The 26,942-nt window shown below is 31.3% G+C and overlaps 3 protein-coding genes and 1 long non-coding RNA gene across 4 annotated transcripts; all 4 read left to right on the top strand.

Annotated features, from left to right (window-relative positions):
- The first annotated feature begins 6,501 nt into the window (after nt 1–6,501).
- LOC114194252 (L-type lectin-domain containing receptor kinase IX.1-like) lies at nt 6,502–7,877 on the top strand. The gene has a single exon (XM_028084375.1). It carries the CDS (start codon nt 6,579–6,581, stop codon nt 7,875–7,877), a length of 1,299 nt encoding a protein of 432 aa, XP_027940176.1. The 5' UTR covers nt 6,502–6,578.
- Nucleotides 7,878–14,151: 6,274 nt separating this feature from the next.
- LOC114194181 (L-type lectin-domain containing receptor kinase IX.1-like) lies at nt 14,152–16,966 on the top strand. The gene is made up of 2 exons (XM_028084275.1): nt 14,152–15,598; nt 16,176–16,966. The coding sequence occupies exons 1-2, from the start codon at nt 14,256–14,258 to the stop codon at nt 16,825–16,827; spliced, it is 1,995 nt and encodes a 664-aa protein (XP_027940076.1). The 5' UTR covers nt 14,152–14,255; the 3' UTR covers nt 16,828–16,966.
- Nucleotides 16,967–18,185: 1,219 nt separating this feature from the next.
- LOC114194182 (L-type lectin-domain containing receptor kinase IX.1-like) lies at nt 18,186–20,460 on the top strand. Its single transcript, XM_028084276.1, has one exon. It carries the CDS (start codon nt 18,420–18,422, stop codon nt 20,328–20,330), a length of 1,911 nt encoding a protein of 636 aa, XP_027940077.1. The 5' UTR covers nt 18,186–18,419; the 3' UTR covers nt 20,331–20,460.
- A 4,399-nt stretch (nt 20,461–24,859) lies between these two features.
- Nucleotides 24,860–25,275, top strand: LOC114194185. The gene is made up of 3 exons (XR_003606350.1): nt 24,860–24,921; nt 24,993–25,085; nt 25,170–25,275. It is a non-coding gene; the product is annotated as an uncharacterized LOC114194185 (long non-coding RNA).
- The last annotated feature ends 1,667 nt before the right edge of the window (nt 25,276–26,942 follow it).

Below are 26,942 nucleotides of genomic sequence, written 5' to 3'. Positions count from 1 at the left end.
ACAATTAAGTCGTGTGCCAGCCCGACCTCACACGGTCGGGTCGTCAGACCCGCCATGCCCGTCAAGGTCGTCGGGTCTGTCTAGTTTTTACGGGTTGTCTGGCACGGTCCGTTCGAATCGTCGGGCCGACTCAGCCTGTCCGGGTCGTTGGGCTTGCTCGATCCATCAGGGTCGTCGGGCCTACCCAGTCCGTACAGGTTATCGAACATGACTCGTTTGAGTTATGTGGCCGACCTAGTCCATCCAGGTCTTCGGGCCCTCTTGCCCTGTTCGGGTTATTAGGCCCGCTCGACTTCTTCCGGTCGTCGAGCTTAACCGACTCGTTTGGTTCGTTGGACCCGCCTAGCCCGTTTGTGTCTTTGGGTTCGCCGACCCATTCAGGTTGTCAGGCTTGATGTCTCATTCGAGTCGTCGGGCCCGCTCGGCACTTTAGGTCGTCGAGCAAGGCTCGTCTGAGTCTGAATTTAGCCTAGTCCATCTGAACCTTTAGCCTAACCCAACTAAAACTTTAAATTGAACATTTGGATTGGATTTTTTGGATTATTCATATTTAAAAATCTTGATTTAGAGAATGAATATCCAATTCATAAAATGTATAAAATGTAGATTAGATTAAAATCCATATTCATTAAAATAAATTTTAAATAGATTAAAATTTTAATAAAGTAAATTTCAAATGAATTGGATCGAAATAAAAGTAGATCGGATTAAAAGTAGATCGGATTAAGAAACCCCTAATGTCATGCCACACCCTATCACGCCATGCCCCAGCATCACACATGTCTAATGGTCAAGCCATCGCACCAAGCGCAGACAACACGGTGAAAGCTGCTCTTATTGCAGGTCACATTTTCGTGTTTTTGTTTTTATATTTGTATTCATTATACTAGCTAAGAATAGTTCATATACTAATTAAAGTATCTTTATCGAAAAGAATCAGTAGAATCATCTTCATGTACTTGTAACATTGAGGTTGAAGTCCCCACAAATGATAAAAGAAAAGGTTGTGAGAAGATGAACGTCTATGACAATATTATTACTTTTGAAATTTGTGATGTAAGTATTTCTAAATTTCTAATTTGTGGAAATTTTATGCTCTCAACCCATAAAATAAGAATTGACATCACTTTCTAATCATCCAATACAGAACACCTTTTTCTAAGCGAATCAACAACACTAATAATCTTCTTTGATAACACTTATAAGTCTTTTAAGAGAGATCAAGAAAACAAACAACATGAATAAAATATGAATCTAAATACACATTAAGATTTATATCACTTTCAACATAAAACCTTAAAATAATAGGTTTGTTTGTTTTTTCTTTTCCTTATATATACAATGTTTAACTTTCTTATCTCCATTGAATTTGAAACTATTTTTTTTATGTCTTTTGTCAGCTTGAGTTGATAGCAAACTTTAATTTGGTTGTTGATGAGAAGTTATGTGGAGAACACGGTCATGGATAATAATATATACAAAAATAATAGGATTTCTTTAAGGTTAAAGCAATTCTAATGAAAAAATAAATAAAAATAAAGCGAGGAATATAAAAATATACAAAAAATGTTTGAGAAAAGATTTGTTGACCTGAAGGATCACACTCTAAGAGCAGATTGCAAAGAAAGAAAAATATAAATAAAAAATGTTATACTATAAATCATTGCATGCAGACACATACATTGGAATATTTACCTTGAGTTTTTTTTTTTTATTGGTCAGTGTAAAATTATTAGTGATTAAATATCTTGTTGATAGAGAATAATGTAACATTCTATTCATAATTTATCCTTCCCTTTCTAACATTATGTGATTATTCGATTGATTATTTTTAACTAAAGAAATCCTGACTCTGTAATTTCGATAATAGTTAGAAAACCCTTTTTTAAAAATAGATTTAGGTGAACGTTACGGTAAAACCTACAACTTTAAATGAAGATAAGAATTACTAACTTATTTGTAAGCCTTTCATCTTAAAGTTATTAATTGCTTAAGAAATCTTATTAAAGAAATGACTTAATGTTAAATTAGCTATCTAATTGAACCTAGAGACATTTTTATTTGTTAATTATAACTTAATATAATAAGTTTTATTAATTTTTCTTTGTTCTATCCCTCTCTTCCCTATCTGTTGGTTGTGTTCGATTGTGAGAATTGTGTTTATTTCGTACCATGAATACAAAAGAATAAAGATAAACCGGGAAGTTTGGTAAAGGAAAGTTTAAAAGTGATTCAGCATGCAACATTTCATAGCAGCAACAAATTGATGGTGATAATAAAGTAGGGAAGTTCTGCATGATTGAAGGTGAAAAGTTGTAGCAAAAATGTCGTTTATGTAGAGTGATTATACTATGCTTGATGAAATCAATTGGTTAACATATAGATAAAGTCTATTTTAGCATAGTCAAGTCCATGCACATGTGAGTGGAGGAGTTTCTTTGAAGGGTTATTTGGTCTATATAGACCTTGACAACAAATCTTAGCCTTTCTTTTGGTTTAACTTGTGACTATTGGAAGGTTCCATTAGATTTTATAATGTATGGGACAGGAAACAAATGGACTTGCTATCTCACTGAGTTAGATTCAAATCTTTCTTTTTCCTTATAAATTTCGAGTTATTTCTTTCTTGGAAGCGAGCAAGATTGAATATACTAATTGATTTATGTTAGAGGAAGGGGTGACAAGTGAATAGATAACTTAAATTTAAATGCTTGAAAATATCAAACATAACGAAGTATTTATAGGTTTTTCATGGAAAATCTAGACTCTTTTCTAAGTGCTTTTATAGGTTTTCTAGATTTTACTTAGGAAAACTCATGAATCATTTTAGATATTTCTATATTTCAAATTATAATAATATTTTTCTCTTCGCATTAATCTTTTTAAGCTTCGGTTCATAACTGAAATCTATTCTTTACTTTATGTGTCAGTTCTTTCTTGAATCAAAGCCTATTCTTTACTTTGTGCTTTAGTTCTTTCTTAAATCGAAGCCTATTCCTATTAAAAAAAAAGAAATATTGTTTCAATTTCTTCCCACAATTTAACCAACTCAAAAAGAATCACAAACAATATCCAATACATAATACAAACATAGTATAATTTTCTATCAATTTACTTTGAGTTAAAGTTGTGCAATGTACATATATAAAATAAAATAAAATTCAATCAAAGAAACTACTATATCAAACTATTATACAAAATTCACTATAACTAACTCATTAACAATCTCAGAGCCAACCACAAGCCTTATAGATGTTTAGAGAACCAAAAAAGGAAATGCTTCTAGTGTGAAGAAACTCAACAAAAAAATACTTCCATTAGAAAGAAAGGATTACACTAGTGCAGTATCCCCTTTTGGTCCCGATTATTTTTGAGATTCTGTCTTGGTTTAAGAACCGAGACATATTAAAGCGAGGCAAAAAGGCACTCCCTTTTGGCCTTGGTCATTACCCGAAGCCATATATATCTTTTCTGCCTCGGTTGTAGAGAGACCGAAGCCATAGATTCAATATTTTTTTAAAAAAAATAAAATTCGCAGCCACCGCAACACCATACCCCATTGAACCACCATGAGCAAGCTGCCCGCAATTCGAAATTACAGCAGCTGAACCATCACCACCGCGCTTGCAGCTGAACCATCACCACCGTGCTTTCACGCTGCCATCACCATCGAGAGTTCATCTTCACGCTCCCAAACCTCGCCGTCTGCTCCTGTTTAACGGCGGCGTCTTCCTTCTCCACCAAAACGACATCCACAATGTCGTGGTAGTCGCCACCGCCCGTGGCGACGAAGGCGACGAGAGCGGCCTGGATGGGGTCGAGGCTGGGATTAAAGGCAGCGAATTCCAAGTAAGAGCCTTTGTAAATATTGTCGTGGCAGTCGAGGAGGGTGACGCCGGAGGGGGAGGCGGTGTAGGATGCATGGGATTTGTTGGCGGCTTCGAGAGCCGCATTCTTGAGCTTGTGGTTGTGGAGGTGGCCGTTGCAGAGGGCATCATCGTCGTCGACGGTGTGGTTTGGGAGAAGAGTTAAAGCGTTGTGGTGGGTTTCCAAGAGAAGGGGAGTGGAAGACGAGAGGAGGTCGTGGGGGGCGAATTGGTGAGGGAGGAAGTGAGAGAGAGGGGTGAATTGCGGCGCTGATGAAATTTGTAAATTAGGGTTTCTGGGCAGGGTTATAGGCTTCAGTTCTATTTCAACCGAGGCCTAAAACTGCCCAATATTGCCTCGGTCGAAAAGTAACCGAGGCCAAATGTGTTCTCGCTGGCGCCAATTTTAAAATTTTTATTTCTGGACTGCCTAATAGGCTTCGGTTCTTAAGGAACCGAGGCCTAAAGCTGCTTACGGCACTGGTTGTTTGTAGAACCGGAGTAATATAGGTTGCTGAAATTGAAAAATTGCCACCGCCTCCTTATAGGCTTCGGTTCCGCCATAACTGAGGCCTATAAGGCGAGGTAAATTATCAAATCTGTACTAGTGTTACAAAATAGAAAAAGAAAAAAAAAATCAAAAGACGAGAGAACGACAATTTTTTTTAAAAAGAACCTTAGACTCTAGATACCATATTAAATAATATTAGATATAGTAAAAATATGTTTGATATTAATCTCCCTTATGTAGAAAATACACATAGGGTATTGTGTTTATAATAAAGGAGGTTATGAGCTAAGCCCAAAATATACCTAAAGAATAATAATAAATAAACTGAAGATAGAGATAAAGATAAGATATCTAATAATATATCTAACAAAGATAAAGAGGGCTTTGAAAATAAAAGAGAGAAACAAATTTTGTGACGTGAACTTTTAGTGGAGGATTTATGTTATGTTCTAGTGTCTTAATAGATCAATGAGTTATATTCTCCTCTTGGTAGGTTGTCTAATTATATACTATAATTTATGAATTTTGTTATGTAAAATTACAATTTTCATAAACTTTTTGCTTAAAGTATAAACTTTAAGACTTATTATATACATATGTATTTGGATAATCTTATAAGTATTTATGTATAAGGATTAGAGTACACTTTATTTTATATATATATATATATATATATATATATATATATATATATATTGACAAAATAAAAACATGACATCTTTGAATACTTTAAGAAATTGAATTTTTACCGTACAATATCTAAAATAATATCTATTATTAATAAAAAGTTATAATCAATTTATGAATTAAAATTTGAATTAGTCTTCAACGTTAACTACCGATATTTATATTAAATATTTATGTATTTTTAAGCTTTGTGATTATATGTTGCTTTAATATTGATTAGTATGACTGGTCATATATATATATATATATATATATATATATATATATATATATAAAATATTATTTAATTTTTTTCTTTCGGTGTACATATCCATCACAATGAATCAAATTTTTCTTTTTCTTTACATTAAATAGGAAACGCCAAGGCAGCCATGTTATGAGAAATACAATATTTAAAGCAAGCAAGGATGAGCATGACATTTGACAAGAACTGTTATACTGTTAGCCCACGCAACTCCTGAATGTCAATTCCATATCACTTACGCCAAGAGTTCATTTTCCTTCATCTGCATTTCATTGTCCAAAATATAACTAGGGACATGATATATTCACACCCTATTTTTTTATACTTGCATTTGACACTCCTGAAAAATATTATTTTATTTTTTTAAAAAAATTATATTTATTTTTATTAGTTAAATATAATATTTTTATTATTTTATTTTATTTTATTTATTTATGTTTATTAGTTAAAACTACAAAAAAAAAATGTCTCATAAATAACCGATTTTAGTCATCAAAAGTTGTTAATTACTATAATGACCAATTTAGTTTAGTTATCAATTTACAAAATAAAAAGAAAAATATTGGTTACTAAAATAGTCATTATTATAAATGAAAAATTATAATTGGTATCTAAAATGAATTCTAAAATTTAGCTACCATAATTTTGGTTACTAAAGGAAATTGATCACTAAAATTTAGCTACCTAGGTTTTGACGATCAGAATCAGTTAATTTCTAAATCAGTCTCTAATTGAGTATGGATCAATTTAGTGACAAATTATAATTTTTCATTTATAATATTAACTATTTTAATAACTAATAATTTTTAATTTTGTAAATCAGTATCCAAATTAGTTACTGACAACTGATCACTCAAATTTATTGTTAATAGGATATTTTCTTATAGTGTAAATGTAATATTTGATTGTTAAAAGAGTTTGTAAAATGGAAGTAAGAGAAATGAGAAATGTCAAAATATAGATTTTATTGAAACTTTAATGGGTTGTGAATTTTTGAAGGTAAAAAGCACTCCTTTTAATATTTTAAGCATAATATTTTAATTGTATTTATTTTATTTTTAAAATTTTAACATACATTATTTGTTGTTAAAATAGATTACAAGGTGGGTATAATTTTGTTAAGGGTCAAAGTATTATTTTACATCACATTAACTAGACAAAAAAAAAGGTGTAGGGGTCCATAATAAATTCTGATTTATGGCAACGTCATATATAGCTATCCAGTTATGTCTCGCCATTAACTCAAGCTTAGCCTCACTGGTGATAAACCATGTTGGCGTCCTTTGAAAATTTCCACTATCAGAAAACTTTTCTTCTGTTCTTCGTTCTCTTTATCCTTCCAATAAATTTAGCTCAACCACTTTCCTTCACCATAACTAACTTTAACGATACTGAAAGTGCAAGCATAGTTGGATACGCAGGCGTAGCCCTCATAGAGAACGGAGCTGCAGTTCTCAATCCACTCGTCAAAAATGGAGTTGGAAGAGCCGTCTATGGCCAACCTCTACGCATCAAAAACTCTTCCAACGGACATGTCACTGACTTTTCAACTCGTTTTTCATTCACAATCGACGTATCTTTAGGAACCATCTATGGTGATGGCTTTGCCTTCTACTTGGCACCCCTAGCATACCGGATTCCGACCACCACTTCTTATGGCTCCCGTCTCGGGCTATACGATGACACCCAAAATAACATCGTTGCTGTCGAATTCGACACTTTCATAAACGAGTTAGACCCACCAATGCAACACGTAGGGATCAACAATAACTCTGTGGCATCTCTCAATTATACCAAGTTTGATATTGAGAGCAACACAGGGAAGATGGGGCATGCGTTAATAACTTATAATGCTTCTGCCAAACTCCTTGCTGTTTCGTGGTCGTTTGATGGAACTGGTTCTTCTTCTACTCCTACCGCTTATCTCTCGTACAAGATTGACCTGTGGGCTATTTTACCGGAGTGGGTCAATGTTGGGTTTTCGGGTTCAACTGGATCGTCCACTGAGAAAAATGTGATCCATTCCTGGGAGTTCAGTTCAAGCCTGGATATTAATTCTACGCATGGAGAGGGAAAAAAAGAAAATGACATCGCAACCAAATGCAAGGTTCAGGTCAAAATAGTAGTTGTTACAGTGATTTGCTCTATTGTTTTTCTGCTCGTGGTTATTAGTGTTTCTTGGATGACCATCAAAAAGAGAAGAACGGAGGATGGTTTTGGTTTCGATAGAGAAGCAATGCCTAGAAGGTTTGGTTATGACGAAATAGTTGCAGCTACCAACGGGTTTGTAGATGATAGAAGGCTTGGAGAAGGAGGCTCTGGACAAGTTTACAAAGGGTTTCTGAGTGATTTACGGCGCGTGGTTGCAGTGAAAAGGATATTTTCTGATGTTGAAGATTCTGAGAGAATATTTATAAACGAGGTGAAGATTATAAGTCGTCTTATACATAGAAACCTTGTGCAATTCATGGGGTGGTGCCACGAGAAAGAGGAATTGTTACTGGTTTTTGAGTACATGATTATACGACGACTTTGTTTTTTCAAGAAAAAAAAAAAAAGAAACCTTTAATGTCGTCCTCCCGCATGACAACTTAACGCAATTTAAAAAAAAAAATCAACGGACACTATTGTACAAATTTATGATCAAAATAATTCTGAAATACAAAAAAACCCTTACTTAATTAGGTTCATATAACCAAAGGATAAAACTATTCGATTTTACGGATGCTAACTTGTCTTAATGAATAAATCTAGTGAAATAAAATTTGTATATGGACTAAAGTCTTACTCAGTTAGACTTATATAACCAAACGATAAAACTATTAGACAATATTGTTTTTCTCAATTGCGGTGGACAATTTAAGAAATATAATTTAATATTGTTTGTTATGTTATTGTAAAATAATGTAATAAAATAAATTACTATGTGTAAAAGTTCATCCCATCACACATAAATAATTACAATTAATGTTTATTATGTTATTATAAATATCAATCAGAAGTTAGAAATATTATGACTACTCTAATTTATTATATCGACCTTCCAAACATTTCAAACATTTAAAATAAATATTTGCATCAATATTAATATTATTTATACTGCAATCCTAATAAATAATAATATTCATTATATAAATTAAATATACAACATATAATTTATATTAACAACAAAATGATTACGTACCAAAACGATACAAAAATGACTGATAGTACGTATAAAAACTTATAGAACAAATTTCTATAATTTTTATCTGATAGAGTTCTCTTATCAAATATGTCAATCCTTAATATTCTCTAGTTTTATCTAATAGAGTTTTTTTATCAAATAGATTTAAAATAAATAATCATATGTCAATCCTTGATAAACTCATACCGTAACTCAAACAAAAAGCACTACTTGACCATCACACTAGAATAGTTGACGTTAAAATATGGATATAAAACAAAATTATATATTCCTCATTATTTTAACAAAATCTTAGTCTTTCTTTTGGTTTAACTTGTGACTATTGGAAGGTTCCATTAGATTTTATAATGTATGGGAAAGGAGAAAAATGGACTTGCTATCTCACTGAGTTAGATTCAAATCTTTCTTTTTCCTTATAAATTTCGAGTTGTTTCTTTCTTGGAAGCGAGCAAGATTGAATATACTAATTGATTTATGTTAGAGGAAGTGGTGACAATAGATAACTTAAATTTAAATGCTTGAAAATATCAAATATAACGAAGTATTTATAGGTTTTTCATAGAAAATCTAGACTCTTTTTTAGTTGCTTTTACAGGTTTGTTAGATTTTACTTTGGAAAATTCGTGAATCATTTTAGATATTTTTATATTTCAAATTACAATAATATTTTTCTCTTCTTTAATTTGAAATTTTCTTTTTCGCATTCATTTTCTTTAAGCTTTGGTTCATAACTGAAACCTATTCTTTACTTTATACGTAGGTTCTTTTTTGAATCAAAAGTTATTCTTTATTTTATGTTTCAGTTCTTTCTTGAATCGAAGTCTATTCCTATTAAAAACAAAGAAATATTGTTTCAATTTCTTCCCATAATTTAACCAGCTCAGAAAGAATCACAAACAATACCCAATACATAACACAAATAGATATAATTCTCTATCAATTTACTTTGAATTAAAGTTGTGCAATGCATATAGAAAGTAAAATAAAACTCAATCAAAGAAACTACTATATCAAACTATTATACAAAATTCACTATAACTAACTCACTAACAATCTCAAAGCCAACCACAAGTCTTACCAAATAAGGAAATGCTTCTAGTGTGAAGAAAGTGAACCCAAAAAAAAAAATACTTGCATTAGGAAGAAAGGATTACAAAATAGAAAAAGAAAAAAAAAATCAAAAGACGAGAAAACAACGGATTTTTTTAAAAAGAACCTTAGGCTCTAGATACCATATTAAGTAAAATTAAATATAGTGAAAATATGTTTGATATTAATCTTTCTTATGTAGAAAATACACATAGGATATTGTGTTTATAATAAAAGAGGTTATGAGCTAAGCCCAAAATATACCTAAAAAATAATAACAAATAAACTAAAGATAGACATAAAGATAAGATATCTAATGATATATCTAACAAAGATAAAGAGGACTTTGAAAATAAAAGAGAAAGAAAAATTTTGTGACATGAGCTTTTAGTGGAGGATGCCTTATGTTCTAGCGTCTTAATAGATCAATGAATTGTATTCTCCTCTTGGTAGGTTGTCTGGTTATATTATATAGTTTGTAAACCTTTTTATATAAAAATACAATTTTCATAGACTTTTTAATTAAAGTATAAACTTTAACAAATACATATTATATATTTGGATAATCTTATAAGTATACACGTATAAGGATTAAAGTACCTTTTATTTTATATATATATATATATATTTTGACAAAATAAAAACATGACATCTTTGAATGCTTTTAAGAGATTGAATTTTTACTGTACAATATCTAAAATAATATCTATTATTAATAAAAAGTTATAATCAATTTATAAATTAAAATTTGAATTAGTCTTCAACGTTAACTACCAATATTTATATTAAATATTTATGTATTTTTAAGCTTTGTGATTATATGTTGCTTTAACATTGATTAGTATGACTGGTCATATATATATATATATATATATATATATATATATATATATATATATATATATATATATAATATTATTTAATTTTTTTCTTTCGGTGTACATATCCATCACAATGAATCAAAATTTTCTTTTTCTTTACATTAAATAGGAAACGCCAAGGCAGCCATGTTATGAGAAATACAATATTTAAAGCAAGCAACTCCTGAATGTCAACTCCATATCACTTACGCCAATAGACACTTCATTTTCCTTCATCTGCATTTCATTGTCCAAAATATAACTAGGGACATCATATATTCACACCCTATTTTTTTATACTTGCATTTGACACTCCTGAAAAAATATTATTTTATTTTTTTAAAAAAATTATATTTATTTTTATTAGTTAAATATAATATTTTTATTATTTTATTTTATTTTTTTGTATTTATGTTTATTAGTTAAAACTACAAAAAAAATGTCTCATAAATAACCAATTTTAGTAATCAAAAGTTGTTAATTACTATAGTGACCAATTTAGTTTAGTTATCAATTTACAAAATAAAAAGAAAAATATTGATTATTAAAATAGTCATTATTAAGAATGAAAAATTATAATTGGCCTCTAAAATGGATTCTAAAATTTAGTTACCATAATTTTGGTTACTAAAGGAAATTGGTCACTAAAAATTAGCTACCTAGGTTTTAACTATCAAAATCAGTTAATTTTTAAATCAGTCTCAAATTGATTATGGATCAATTTAGTGACTAATTATAATTTTTTATTTATAATATTGACTATTTTAATAATTAATAATTTTTAATTTTGTAAATTAGTATCCAAATTAGTTACTAATAACAACTGATCACTCAAATTTATTGTTAATAGGATAGTTTCTTGTAGTGTAAATGTAATATTTTATTGTTAAAAGAGTTTGTAAAATGGAAGTAAGAGAAATGAGAAATGTCAAAATATAGATTTTATTGAAACTTTAATGGGTTGTGAAATTTTGAAGGTAAAAAGCACTCCTTTTAATATTTTAAGCATAATATTTTAATTGTATTTATTTTATTTTTTAAATTTTAACATACATTATTTGTTGTTAAAATAGATTACAAGGTGGGTATAATTTTGTTAAGGGTCAAAGTATTATTTTACATCACATTAAATGGACAAAAAAAAAAAAAAAAAGGTGTAGGGGTCCATAATAAATTCTGATTTATGGCAAGGTCATATATAGCTATCCAGTTATGTCTCGCCATTAACTCAAGCTTAGCCTCACTGGTGATAAACCATGTTGGCGTCCTTTGAAAATTTCCACTATCAGAAAACTTTTCTTCTGTTCTTCGTTCTCTTTATCCTTCCAATAAACATAGCTCAACCACTTTCCTTCACCATAACTAACTTTAACAACACTGAAAGTGCAAGCATCGTTGGATACGCAGGCGCAGCCATGATAGAGAACGGAGCTGCAGTGCTCAACCCACTCATCAACAATGGAGTTGGAAGAGCCGTCTATGGCCAACCTCTACGCATCAAAAACTCTTCCAACGGACATGTCACTGACTTTTCAACTCGTTTTTCTTTCACAATCGACGTACCTTTACATACTGATAAAAACTTAACATAAATTATATTATCTCTCGCTATATAATGATTTAATTAATGTGTCTCGAGAATAATAGGTAAATGATTTTAACCATTATTTAAAATTCTTTGTAGAAAAGGATACATTAATTTGTGTCCCGAGAATAATTAATATGTCTCGAGAATACATTAAAATTGTACAAAAGCAATGTATTTTCCATTTCAAATATTTTTTTTTGTTAGTAATTTTTGAATCAATGTCAGAAGAATTAGTTAACATTTATAGTTAAATATACATCCCATTTATAAACGTTCGCTTAAGTTCATAATTATTTAAGTCCCGTATAATTCCGTATTTAAAAAGGTAAAATTTTGAAATGAATAATTTTATGACTTTATTCTCACAAAAAATCACGTAAAGTTATTGATTTGATATTTTGTTACATTTTATATATATATATATATATATATATATATATTATAGGATGAAAGAAAATATATGAATAGAATAAAATAACAAGTTTCTCTCGTAAGCATATCTTTTATATTAATCATAACTCTTTATATCTCTCATATTTTTAAAATTCTTACAAATTTTCAAGACTCATAATATTTCATAGTGTAATTATATAACACTTAACATTCTATACTCTATACTCTAATATGATTCTTAAAATTTCATAAATCCGCATCTAATTAAGTCTGCATCAAACTCTTAAGATCAAAATACAGACTTAAGCAAATATTTACTGTGTGTATTATTAGATTTGTGTTCATATTAAAAGCCACCATCTCCTAGTTATATTAAGATTTTGAATATGAACTTAAATTTCACATTGGGTAAGACAAGAATTATGCGAAAAAGAAAAACAACAAATTCATTTTCTTAAGTATTGGATTATAAATGATGTTGTAGTTTTTTATATGAGTCTGTTCATAATTCATCATTGTTGAATCTTATTAGTGGATTTTCTCAAATGCTAAAAGAACCTATATAAACATAAATAAGTTTCAAATATGTAGCACAAGATAAAATTTTATTTTAAATACTCAATCGTTTTTTTTTCTTCAAATTGACTACCTAATTAATATATTAAAACCTTTGGTAATATATGCCATAATTCTCTTAGTTTTACTTCCTATATTTATAAAATTGAAATACATGTCAAAGAATAATATGTATTAAACAAAATTATGATTTGAATACTGAAATGATACATAATCATCTAATAAAAAATTATGGGTTGATACTGAAATAAGATAATTTAACATCACTTTGAAAAAGTAATATATATATATATATATATATATATATATATATATATATATATATATATATATATATATATATTTGGGATAAAATAAAAATAAAAGTTTTCTTCTTCTTCTTTTTTGAGAACATGAAAACTAATAATTTATTAGAAATTCAATTTAAAAAGATGTTATCAATTAGTGACACTTTATTTCACAACTTTAAAAATTATAGCCTAAAAGTAAAATCGTAGAAGTCAATGCAAATATCTCTACTAATAATGTTCTAGGTGAAAGTGTCTTTCTTATGGGTTCCTTCGAGGATTAACACTTTCCGCCAAAGAAATTTGTTTAGTGGGTCTATCATGTGAATGAAGACTTTGGTTCAATTATAATAAATAAATATCATGTGAATGATTTATATTATTTTTGTAAAGTGACACAGGTCTATGATATTCTAACTAAGATATTTCCATGTCTACATCGATTGTGTAAAAATATTATTGAAGACATTAAGTAAGAACATTAAACCAAAACTCACGACCGCAAAAATCAAGAAATAATCATGACCATGTTTAGATAAGTCATTATTGCCGATAAAACTAACCCACTACCGTTTTAATGGTCTGACTTGTCTAAGTAGAAAAATGAGACAAATTTTATATTTAAAGAATATATTCGATACTATTCATTTGACATTTCAAGATAAAGGACAGAAAAAAAAATAGTAGCATTTGACTGTTATAAAAAAAAAAAGACTAACGACGAAGTGATTACAACATGTAATTACACTGCTCTGATTGAGTTTGGATATTTTATTTAAGTAAGGTCGAGTCTGAATGTTACGAATGGAAAAGAAAGTTCGTGGAATGTGATAAATTATTTATCATATATAATTAGTATCCATACATATTTAAACAACAAGCTCCATTCACCAACATCTACAACACTGTTCTTCCCCTTGTCTCAGGCCATTCAAAATTTATATGAAAAAAAGAACAGCCACTGAGAATGAGGTTGCTAGAGATGGTGACAACTTTTGTTTTTCTGCTGGTTCTTCATCCTCCTTTTCTTAAAACTGTGGAATCACTAAATTTCAACATAACAAACTTCAACGATCCTGAGAGTGAACAAAACATGGCATACATAGGTGATGGCAAAGCCAGCAACGGCAGCGTAGAACTCAACATCGTGGACTATCTTTTCCGCGTTGGAAGAGCTTTGTATGCAAAACCGATGCACTTGTGGGATCAATCATCCAATGTTCTCACAGACTTCACCACGCGCTTCACTTTCTCCATCGACAGAGCCAAAAACGGCACCTATGCTGATGGTTTCGCCTTCTACATGGCCCCTCATGGCTACCCGATTCCTCCCAACTCAGGGGGTGGCACTTTTGCCCTATTCAACACCACTTCCAATACCTTTATTCCCCATAATCACGTTCTTGCGGTTGAGTTTGACACATTCAATGGCACCATTGACCCTCCCATGCAGCACGTTGGCATAGACGATAACTCTCTCAGCTCCGTGGCTTCTGCCAAGCTTGACGTTGACAAAAACCTTGGAAAGAAATGTAACGTTTTGATAACCTACACTGCTTCCAACAAGACACTCTTTGTGGCTTGGTCCTTCAACGGAACAGCAACTTCACACTCCAATTCTTCACTTTCTTACCAGATTGACCTCATGGAAATTCTACCCGAGTGGGTGGATGTCGGGTTCTCTGCTTCAACAGGCGAATTCACTGAACACAACGTTATTTACTCCTGGGACTTTAGTTCAACGTTGAATTCCGATGCTACGGATAATTCCTCCGGTGGGGACGGGAACGGGAAACGAAAAGTTTGGGTGATTGCTGTGGCGACTTCTTCAGCGGTCTTGGTGGTCGTCGCTGGGAGTGTTGCAGTTTGGGCAATGATGACGAAGAAAAGAAGGGATAAGGTTGATAAGAGTAATGACGGTGAAGTGGGAGCTAACTCGGTTAAGTTTGATTTGGATAGGGCAACTCTACCAAGAAGATTTGATTACAAAGAACTACTTGCAGCCACCAACGGATTCGCAGATGATAGAAAGCTTGGACGAGGAGGCTCGGGACAGGTTTACAAAGGGGTTCTGAGTAATTTAGGAAGGGTTGTTGCTGTGAAAAGGATTTTCGCCAACTTCGCAAATTCAGAGAGAGTTTTCATCAATGAGGTTAGGGTTATAAGCCGTCTTATACACAGAAACTTGGTGCAGTTCGTAGGGTGGTGCCACGAGCAAGGTGAGTTTCTGTTGCTTTTTGAATACATGCCTAATGGAAGCCTCGACACTCATCTCTTTGGGGACAAAAAACCTTTGACTTGGGATGTTAGGTGAGTTAGACAACATAGACTTTATGGTTTTAAATATATTTTATGACCTGTTTGGAAACATAATTGTTGGTATTTTAAGGTTGTGAAGGGGATAGTTGAAGGGATAGAGAAAATGTGTAGATAGTAGAGTGTGAAAGTTGTAGTTGGAAGGAGTATGTAGTTGTAGTAGTGAGAGTGGTGTGTTAGATGTGATCTTAGTTCTTGGCATTCATCAAATGATTGAGTACATGGGTATTTATAGACCTATAGAGTATTCTAGAAAGTGCTAGCCACAACTTGTGTGGAATGTTCTAGATTTTTGCCTATGTAGAATGTTCTTGATATTTTTCTTCATATCTTAGGCTTTTCTACTTTGTTCTAGAACTTTCATTACATTTCAATACTTTTATCTTATGATTTTCTAGATTCTTCTAGAATTTGCATTACACTTTAATAATAATATATTTCAAGAATAGACTATTTCCGGTCACTTTTTTTTTTTTATAGTAATTGTCATGTGTTTGCCAACACATCTGAAACCAGTAGACGGATCCACTTCAACCTAAAAGAATAAATTCTCCATCTTATGCAAACACAGGTACAAGGTAGCGTTGGGCGTTGCTTTGGGACTTCGTTATCTTCACGAGGATGCGGAGCAGAGTGTTCTTCACAGGGATATTAAGTCGGCGAATGTGTTGTTGGACACAGATTTTAGCACAAAGCTTGGAGATTTTGGGATGGCAAAGTTGGTGGATCCAAGGTTGAAGACTCAGAGGACAGGGGTGGTGGGGACTTACGGGTACCTTGCCCCAGAATACATGAACGGAGGTAGGGCTAGCAAGGAATCAGACATTTATAGTTTTGGGGTTGTGGCTCTTGAGATCGCATGTGGAAGGAGGACATACCGTGATGGAGAGTTTCATGTGCCTCTGAGGAACTGGGTGTGGCAACAGTATGTGGAGGGGAATGTGATGGATGTTGTTGATGAGAGATTGAAGAAGGAGTTTAATGTGGATGAAATGAGAAGCTTGATCATTGTGGGGTTGTGGTGTACCAACCCTAACGACAAGGAAAGGCCAAAGGCCGCACAAGTAATAAATGTTCTGGAGCTAGAAGCGCCATTACCAGAGCTTCCACTTGATCTGCATGATCGTCCTCCTGCTTCTCTAGTTACATATTCACAACAACCCAATTCTCAGTCCATGCAGACACTACCTTTCACCGACAGCTTTATAAGTGTTGGACGTTAGTAACCCATCCTTTGAATTCATCTATTTCAGGATGAATTCGATGTGTTTTCAATGAACTTATATCCGTGTAATTGTTGAATAAACTAATTGTTAATGTTAAGTAGTTTTTTATTTCAATAAGAGAGGAAAGTATTGAAAACAAGTGTTTTTGAATAAACAATACATAATATTACTTACTTTGTTAATACTTTGACCGCTATACATACAAAATTTTATTACAATTTTATATAATAGATATACTTTTTAATTTAATCTTTTTAATTTTAATAACTATTCCAGTGTTATGTAATTTCAATATTTTTTGACAGTTTTTTGTGTAATAGATATATTTTATTTATTTATTTATTATTATTTATTCATTATTAAAAATACAATTAATTGTTTTTTTAACAGTTTTGTATTGTATTATTTTCAAATTTCTATATTTTTAATTTTAATAATTATTAAAGTTTTATTTAATTTTTATATTTTAGTTTTATATAGTAGATGTATATTTATTGTTTGTAATTTTATTTTATCTATTCTTTTTTATTTCAATATTAAAAATACAATTAATTATTTTTATTACAGTTTTATAAATTAAAAATCTTTTTTATTTTAATTTTTTTTTAATTTTAATTTTTGTTCAAAAAATTTAAAAACTGCAACGTGTCAGTCTACCGTCGTGTCGCATGACAGCTTACAATCATGACACGTGACAATGATAATAGTTGTTTTCAATTTAGTCTTCTATTTAAGTTTTTGGTTCAATTTAGTAACCCAATTTTTTAAAATGATCAAATATCGTCATTTCCATTTGAGACCAAATTAGTAACTAAGTTTAATTATAACTTATATATACATGTTAAAATAATTGTTTTGAATTTATACATCAAATGATTACACCTAAATATTCAAATTATTTTATTTTTTACAAGTGTAAAAAATTTCATATGTAAAAAATTACAAAGATAAAAAATATAAAAAAATTGAAGAGGACGAAATTGAATCATTTTAAAAAATTAGGATACTAAATCGAACCAAAAATTTAAATAAAGGACTAAATTGAACACAACTATTATCACTGTCATGTCATGTGTCATGATTGTAAGTTGTCATGTGACATAATGTTAAACTGTGACAATTTTTAAATTTTTTTTAAAAATTAAAAATTTTAAAAAAAATTAAAAAAATTAAAAATTTCATGACTTGAGACGTGTCCTGTACGGACACAGTATTAACCCCAATTTAATAAAAAATTAAAATACTAAATTAAACAAACCAAAAATATAAAAACATGCTAAAACCAAAATTGAGTTACCAAATCAATAATAATGCCTCTTTAAAACAACTAACAATGAGCATAGATATTTGACAAGAACTGATAAGTACTATGGCCCACGACCCTGAATTAAATTCCATATCAGTTAGGCCATCAGACACACTTCATTTCTGTGTTTTCTTCCTTCATCTGCATTTCATTGTCAAAAACATAATGCTGTCTTGCCTTCTTTTTTCTTTACCTTATTTCTCTCTCTCTCTCTCTCTTTTCTTAATTAACTACAAATCTGTGGCTGCCATGTAAAGAAAATTAGACTCAGTTGTAATAAACGATGGTGGCAACCTTCGAAAATTTCCACTACTTCAAAACTTTTCTTCTGCTGCTCATCCTCTGTATCCTTCCAATAAACATAGCTCAACCACTTTCCTTCACCATAACTAACTTTAACGACACTGAAAGTGCAAGCATCGTTGGATACGCAGGCGCAGCCATGATAGAGAACGGAGCTGCAGTGCTCAACCCACTCATCAACAATGGAGTTGGAAGAGCCGTCTATGGCCAACCTCTACGCCTCAAAAACTCTTCCAACGGACATGTCACTGACTTTTCAACTCGTTTTTCTTTCACAATCGACGTACCTTTAGGAACCAAATACGGTGATGGCTTTGCCTTCTACTTGGCACCCCTTGCATACCAGATTCCGACCGCCACCTCTGATGGCTCCCTTCTCGGTCTATACGATGACACCCAAAATAACATCGTTGCTGTCGAATTCGACACTTACATAAACGAGTTAGACCCACCAATGCAACACGTAGGGATCAACAATAACTCTGTGGCATCCCTCAATTATACCAAGTTTGATATTGAGAGCAACACAGGGAAGATGGGGCATGCCTTGATAACTTATAATGCTTCTGCCAAACTCCTGGCTGTTTCGTGGTCCTTTGATGGAACTGGTTCTTCTTCTACTCCTACCGCTTATCTCTCGTACAAGATTGACCTGTGGGCTATTTTACCGGAGTGGGTCAATGTTGGGTTTTCGGGTTCAACTGGATCGTCCACTGAGAAAAATGTGATCCATTCCTGGGAGTTCAGTTCAAGCCTGGATATTAATTCTATGCATGGACAGGGGAAAAAAGAAAATGGCATCGCAACCAAATGCAAGGTTCAGGTCAAAACAGTAGTTGTTACAGTGATTTGTTCGGTTGTTTTTCTGCTCGTGGTTATTAGTATTTCTTGGATGACCATGAAAAAGGGAAGAACAGATGATGGTTTTGGTTTCGATAGAGAAGCTATGCCTAGAAGGTTTGGTTATGAGGAAATAGTTGCAGCTACCAACGGGTTTGCGGATGATAGAAGGCTGGGAGAAGGAGGCTCTGGACAAGTTTACAAAGGGTTTCTGAGTGATTTAGGGCGCGTGGTTGCTGTGAAGAGGATATTTTCTGATATTGAAGATTGTGAGAGAATATTTATAAACGAGGTGAAGATTATAAGCCGTCTTATACATAGAAACCTTGTGCAATTCATGGGGTGGTGCCACGAGAAAGAGGAGTTGTTACTGGTTTTTGAGTACATGAGTAATGGAAGCCTTGACAATCATCTGTTTGGCAAGAGAAGAAGTTTGACATGGGATGTGAGGTACAAGATAGCGTTAGGTGTGGCAAGAGCACTTCGTTATCTTCATGAAGACGCGGAGCAGAGTGTTGTTCATAGGGACATAAAGTCAGCTAATGTTTTGTTGGACACAGATTTCAACACAAAGATTAGTGACTTTGGGATAGCAAGGTTGGTGGATCCGAGACTGAGGACTCAGAGGACAAAGGTGGTGGGGACATATGGGTACCTAGCTCCAGAATATATAAAGGAAGGGAGGGTTAGCAAAGAATCCGACATGTACAGTTTTGGAGTTTTGGCTTTGGAGATAGCATGTGGAAGGAGGACTTACCAGGACGGTGAAGATAATCACGTGCCTTTGAGAAAATGGGTATGGAAACATTATGTGGATGGGAATATATTAAATGCTGCTGATAAGGAATTGAAGAGTGATTTTGACGTAAATGAGATGAAATGCTTGGTGAGTGTAGGAATATGGTGTACCCTCGAAGATCACAAGGAAAGGCCAACCTCAGAACAGGTTATAAATGTTCTTAAACAACAACTCCCATTGCCACTGTTTTCTTCTAAACCCTCTCATAATGCGAAACTTGATTCCTTTGAATCGTCTTCCAGAAAAGCATAATTCCGTCCTTTTCAAATCTTTAGTTATTTCACGAATCGCTCCTCGTAAAGAGGATGTCACCGAAAAGAAAGATATGTAAGTGCCAAATAACATTAAACTACAAACAACAGAAAGATATTTTTCTGTTTCACTTAGCAAAAGAATATGCACTTAGATTGATTCGCCCTAAATTTGATTTTTGTGTAGTAATAAGATTGTATTATAGTAATAACAAGGGTTTTTTTTTTTAATTTTGGGGTCGATTTTAAGTCAATTTTATAAAAATGGATTGGTTGAAATTGGGTCAAATCGTCAGGGTGGAATACATATCAAAAGTGAAGTCGTCTTCCACCCAATCAGTTTCTATTTTTTTTTTTCAAAAAGTGAAGTTGTGCTTTAAGAGACCGATTTCTATTGATATGAAAAGTGAAGTCGTCCTCGTATATGACGACTTCACTTTTCAATTTTTTTTAAACGTTGAAGTTTTATATTTTTTAATGTCTTGCTAGTAACTCAAGCTTAGATTCAGTGGTGATAAACCATGTTGGCAATTTTTGAAAATTTCCAGTATCAGAAAACTTTTCTTTTGTTCCTCATCCTTTGTATCCTTCCGATAAACTTAGCTCAACCACTTTCCTTCACCATAACCAACTTTAACAATTCTGAAAGTGCAAACATAGTTGAATACGCAGGTGTTGTCATGATAGAAAACGAAGCTGTAGTTCTCAACCCACTTTTCAGTTTAAAAAAAAAAATAACAAATATAATCTCTATGGAAAACGTAAAAAAAATCAATTTAAAAAAAAATAAAAAGTGAAGTCGTCATGTACGAGTACTACTTCACTTTTCATATTAACAGAAACCGGCCTCCCACAGCACGATTTAACTTAAAAAAAAAAAAGGAAACCGGCTGAATGGAGGATGACTTCACTTCTAATGTCGTACTCCACCTTAACGATTTAACTCTATTTTGCAAAAAAAATTCAACGAAACCCATTTTTACAAAATTAACTTAAAATGGACCCCAAAATAAAAAAAGCCAATAACAAGAATCTACTTTAATATATACTAGAGGTTGTATTTGTAATAACAATGCAGTACTAAAGTGATTTTTGGCAATTATAAACATACAGAATCATTCTGTAGAAATATCCTTTTCACCCCATGTTTATCTTCAACACCCCATAAAATACAATACAAAACTGAATTAAAAGTAGGAAAATTGTAGTTTGACACTCACTTTTTCTCTTACTACCATTTGACGCTGGTATTTTATTAATAAACTATTATGTTTAATATATAAAAATGAATATAAATGAACTTTTGTAGTAAAATAATAGTATTTAGGAGTGTCAAATGGAAGTATAATAAAATAATAGTATTTGCAAGAAAAGACTTTTTCTTGTTATATTTAAGAATTTTAATTGGCAGGTAATTTCTTTGTGAGTAATTATTTCCTACAAAATTATAAAATTCGCAAGTATTTCCTATAAAATTTGTTACGAAAAGTGTTTTAACAAAATATTTTGCAAAAGAATTGACAGCAATTTTCTGCAATTTTTTTTTTTCATAACAAAATTTATGAGTATTTGCTACAAAAAAAATTCAAAACAAAATTGGCAGGAAATATGAATTTTTTTAGTAGTGTAATTAATATCAATAATCAAATAATCAATTTTGAATCTAACTCACAAATTGCTTATAATTTTTTATTTATGACTATTTTAATAACTAATAATTTATAATTTATAAATTAATATATTAATCATTTGAAGAATTAATTTATTTTTAAAATTGGTTATTTTTTAAAGATTTTTTTAATAATATAAAACTATTGAAGGTATGTATGCATGAACTCATAGAAACATTAGTCTACAACTCCTCTTCACAAATACACTTGAAACACATTTAAATGTACATAAATTTATGTGCTACAGGTATTGTAATTGTCATTTTTTAAAAATTTCATCGAAAATAGTAGTGGAAATATCATCTTCTTACATTAAATTTTGTGATCACTTGATGCATGAAAAAGGATTTGTTTACGAAATATTCACTTTTTTCTAAAATTTCGTTTTGTGTTTGTTTTCTTTCATTTGGAAAATATGATAAGTGTAAAATAATAGCAGATTTTAACTTGTTTTTTGTTTATATTTGGAAACTTATCTTCATTTTATTATGTTTTTGTAGTACTTTTTTTTATTTAAATTCAGTTTTTACTATTTTTTATTATAAATTTACTTTTTTTTTTCTTTTGTTCATTTTTTACAGGAAAAGGAGAAGGAGAAGATTTTGACCTAAATGGAAATCAAGATATCGTTTAATATATGCTGGCTTGAGTAGGAGCTAATCACTCAAAAGCCCAAGCAAGGATCTCTTGCTTAAGTGATCTTCTAACACTTAATCAAGTGAGTTCCATTCTTAAATTATCAAATATTATAGCACAACTTGCACTATATTATTATTGTTATTTTTCTTGATCAAATGAATCACTCTTAGAGTATGGTACCCTGTTTTCTAGATCAAACATTATTGGTTTAGAATGGATATTATTTCGTGTAGATACATTAAATATTTAGAAGTATTTTAAATTTTTTAAAATTCTAAACTGTATGGAAAAAGTTATTTCATGCTTCGGTTATTAAAATTAATAAAGGCGTAAAAATTATCTGAGGCATCTATTTTAGTTATGAAAAACATATTTTGTTTAATTAAATTTCTAGTTTTAGTTTTAGTAGCAGTTTAGCTTTAAAAACTTTTAATTTAAACCATATTATATATATATAATACTAATTTATATGTTTCAAACGATTATGATAACTTTAAATTTTTATCCACTTGTTTCAAAGAATATTATAGTAATGCCTATATCACACAATCATGTAATACGATTGAAAATGGATGAAAATAAATTTATAAATGTGTGTTTTTCTTCATTTTATCATTGACACTTTTATAATTTTACAGCCATAATTATTTCCTTTTTCTAAAACTAAATAGATTTTCCCCTTTTGTTAAATATCTATGTTTTATCCTTTCTTTTGGTTTCACTTCTTTTCTACTTTTAATTTGTTTAAATATTTTTGTTTATGAGTGTTTAAATATAGTCACCTAGGATTTAGTATCAACTTAAAGCAAGGTTCATACTATAAGTAACTAAGAAGTGTTGTCAAATTGCTTATGTTTTTAGTTTTCAAGAGTGTGTGTCTCTTATATTGAATGTGCTATATTTGGTTGGTTTTGTCTTTTACTTGGTTACATTGTGATGTGTCTATCTTAAAATAAGGTATGAATTATTTTGGCTTGAACAGACCCTACTTCCAATGGATAAATCTTGGATAGACATGCCAAGAAACACACCTCAATATATGGATGGCTTAAACAAATTTTTGGACTTTGCATTTGCTAATAGTGGTGTAAGGGGGAAAATAGTATGTCCATGTCAAAAATGCAACTTTAACAAATGGCAGGATCGTGAATTAGTGTATGAGCACTTGACTCTTAAACCTTTTCCAAAAGGATATACAATGTGGCTTTTACATGGGGAGAGAAGAGGAGTAAATGTGACTGATGAAACACGTTTAATGCCGCAAGAAGATAATGAAATAAATTCGATGTTTAACATGGTTAATGATGCATTTGGGTATCATCAATATAGCTATGACACGGTGGACGATAAGGAAATGGGTCCAGAGTCAAGCCATGCCGGGAATGATGATATTGGAGATTTTATATTCAATTTTAGGAATATCTAACCAATTTATTTTCAGGAACCTTGAAAGTGAGGATATCTTCAACTAGTCAGTCCCCAATTGCGCCTCAATCTAATTCTCAGCCACCATATAAATCATTTCATGTATCTGAACCAACAATACCAACTACATCACATTCATATTCTGAAAATGAAGAGGAAGAAAATGAGGAGACTGGGTTGCAAGTAGATGAACAAAGGCCTGCAACCCGAAAAAGAGCATGGTTTGTTAATGTCATTGGTAAGCAACTATATACAAAGTACTACATAATATATTATATGTATATTTGTCTTTATAATAAATTAGTAACAATTATTTTCTCACATTCCGTAGATGATCAAGGAAAGAGAATTACAAAACAACTACGAACCAATGATGTGTGGCATTTACCTTCTAATGAAAGGATTATTGTGCAGTGGAATAATGAGGGTCAACCAATTACGGATGGTGGAGCATTATTGAATAGGTTCTTAGGTAGCATTGCAAGAAACTCTAATTCTCTTCCTATTAGTTATTCTAGTTGGAAGAAGATTCCTAAAGATTATAAAGAAGACGTACTTAAGAATACTATTCAAGTCAGCATTGTAAAAGCTTAATGTATGATTTAATTATACCATAACTCTTGTTAATTTTAACTGTTTTATGTTTTGAAGGCTAAGTTTGATGTTCATTCCGATGTTCATATAAGCCACATCCTCAAATCACTTAACATAAAGTGGAGAGACCACCGACAGGAATTGTGACAACTTAGAAATGACGAAACACGTACTAGAGATGAATTGATCGCAATGGTTCCAACAGGAATAGATAGAGATCATTGGGCTTCTTTTGTGGATTATCGACTAAATTCAAAAACAAAGGTATATTGAAACTATTTTTCATCAACATTATTCAAGTTAATGATTATTAATTTTTATACGTTGATGATTAGGAGCATGCTCTGAAAAATAAAGATAATAGGGCAAAGCAAACCATTGCTCACACATGTGGATCTAAGAGTATTGCAAAGAAAAGAGATGAAATGGTGACAATACTACATATCTTGATGTGAACTTTTTGTTTCAATTTTTGGATATATGTGTCATATATTTTTTCTTTAATTTTATAGGAAAAAGAGTGTGGCCACAAGGTTAGTAGAGGAGAGGTATGGATAGCAACACATAAACATGCTAATGGAGCCTTTGTGAGTGATGAAGCGAGGGAAATCAATGTAAGTTCAATTCTAATAAAGTCTATAATTGTCAACCATACTTTGTGTTATTTTAATTAGTTTCTTCTTATGTTCTTTGTAGGAAAAAAATTCAAGTATATGAATCAACATCATCATCATCTGTATCAAAAGAAATATCAAGTACTGATTCCTTAGCTTTTGCTTTTGAAAGCCAAGAACACTATGGACGTGTTAGGGGTTTGGGTTTGGGTCCTTGCCCATCTAAAGTGTTTGGCTCCAAGGGTCATTCATATAATGGAACATTTTCAAGTTATCCTTCTAATGCTCAGTTACAAAATCAAGTTAATTTTTTAGTTTTGATCATGATGCATTACTTTTATCAAATTTGACGTTTGAATATATTTAAAGTAATATGTTATGTAAACCAAGATTGTCAAAAGAGCTCCATTTTTTTTCTTCAAAAGTAGAAAATAAGAGTTATTTTCTCTATTTTGATTATTTTGATGAATTTTGTGTTTTAAAATAGGTTTCTACATTGACATCCCAACTCAATGAAATGAAGGCAATGGTTAATTTTTTGGTACAAAATTATCAAGGAAAGTTGCATCGTGATTTTACTATGCATCATGCACCAACGATAATATTTAAATCTTGATTAAATTGATATATGTTTGATATTATTATTTGGAAATTTATTAATTATCATTATTTTTTATATGTTAGGTATCTGATCAAGGAAGTGTTCCTAATGAAGAAACAAATGATCAACATCCAACACTGCATTAGATGATATTTTTCGTTTACTTTTGGAATTTTTTAACAAATATGCTTCTAGGAAACTTTTGGTTAATTATGCTAATGGGGAACAACTCTAATTTCCTTTTACATTTTGGTTTATTGTAGGTAGATAGTGCACTGCTTATTATGTCACTATCATTCAAATGCTACCTCTCCAACACTTATTATATTAAGAGCATTATGACTGCTAGTCCAGTATTGGTACTATTTGAATGAATATTTGTATTGTATCATTTGAATGAATATTTGTATTGATTGCTTATTTTGAAGTGACCTTGAAGTTTTTGCTTATTTGTATTGATTGGTACCAAAATATTAAGCAATAAATAGGAAATTCCGTAGAATACATTTTTTTTCGTACTCAAATAATTAACTAAACAAATCAATTATCAGGAAAGTACAACTTTATCATTTTGAGCACTAATAACTTTTTGGTATTAACAGGGGTTTTTGAGGAATTAACGGGGTTTTTGGAACCTCAGGCATTAACAGGGGTTTTTGGAACCCTAGACATTACCAGGGGTTTTCGGAACCTCATGCATTCCTGGGGGGTTCATAACCTCACTGGGGGTTTTCAGAACCCCATGCATTACTAGGGGTTTTCAGAACCCCAGGCATTACTGGGGGTTTTCAGAACCCCAAGCATTATTGGGGGTTTTCGAAACCCCCGGTAAGTTGCGCTACTTCCAAGGGTTGCTTAAAACCCCCGGTAATCCGTTAGTCACGCTTGCTCTTCTGGGGAATTTCAAACCTCTAGTAAAACCATTAATGGAGGTTAAAATCCCCAGAAACGTCAAATATAACCCTCGCTAAAAATAATTATTTTTGTAGTGAGAAGTTGCAAGAAAAAGAACTAACTTAAACCGTTATGAATTTAATTAAGACTAGACAACTCTTTTTTTCTTGTATCAT

The sequence above is a fragment of the Vigna unguiculata genome, chromosome 8 (assembly GCF_004118075.2).
Source record: "Vigna unguiculata cultivar IT97K-499-35 chromosome 8, ASM411807v1, whole genome shotgun sequence".
Lineage (NCBI taxonomy): Eukaryota > Viridiplantae > Streptophyta > Magnoliopsida > Fabales > Fabaceae > Vigna > Vigna unguiculata.
Note: the sequence above shows the minus strand (reverse complement) of the source record. Positions and strands in the feature narration are given on the sequence as shown.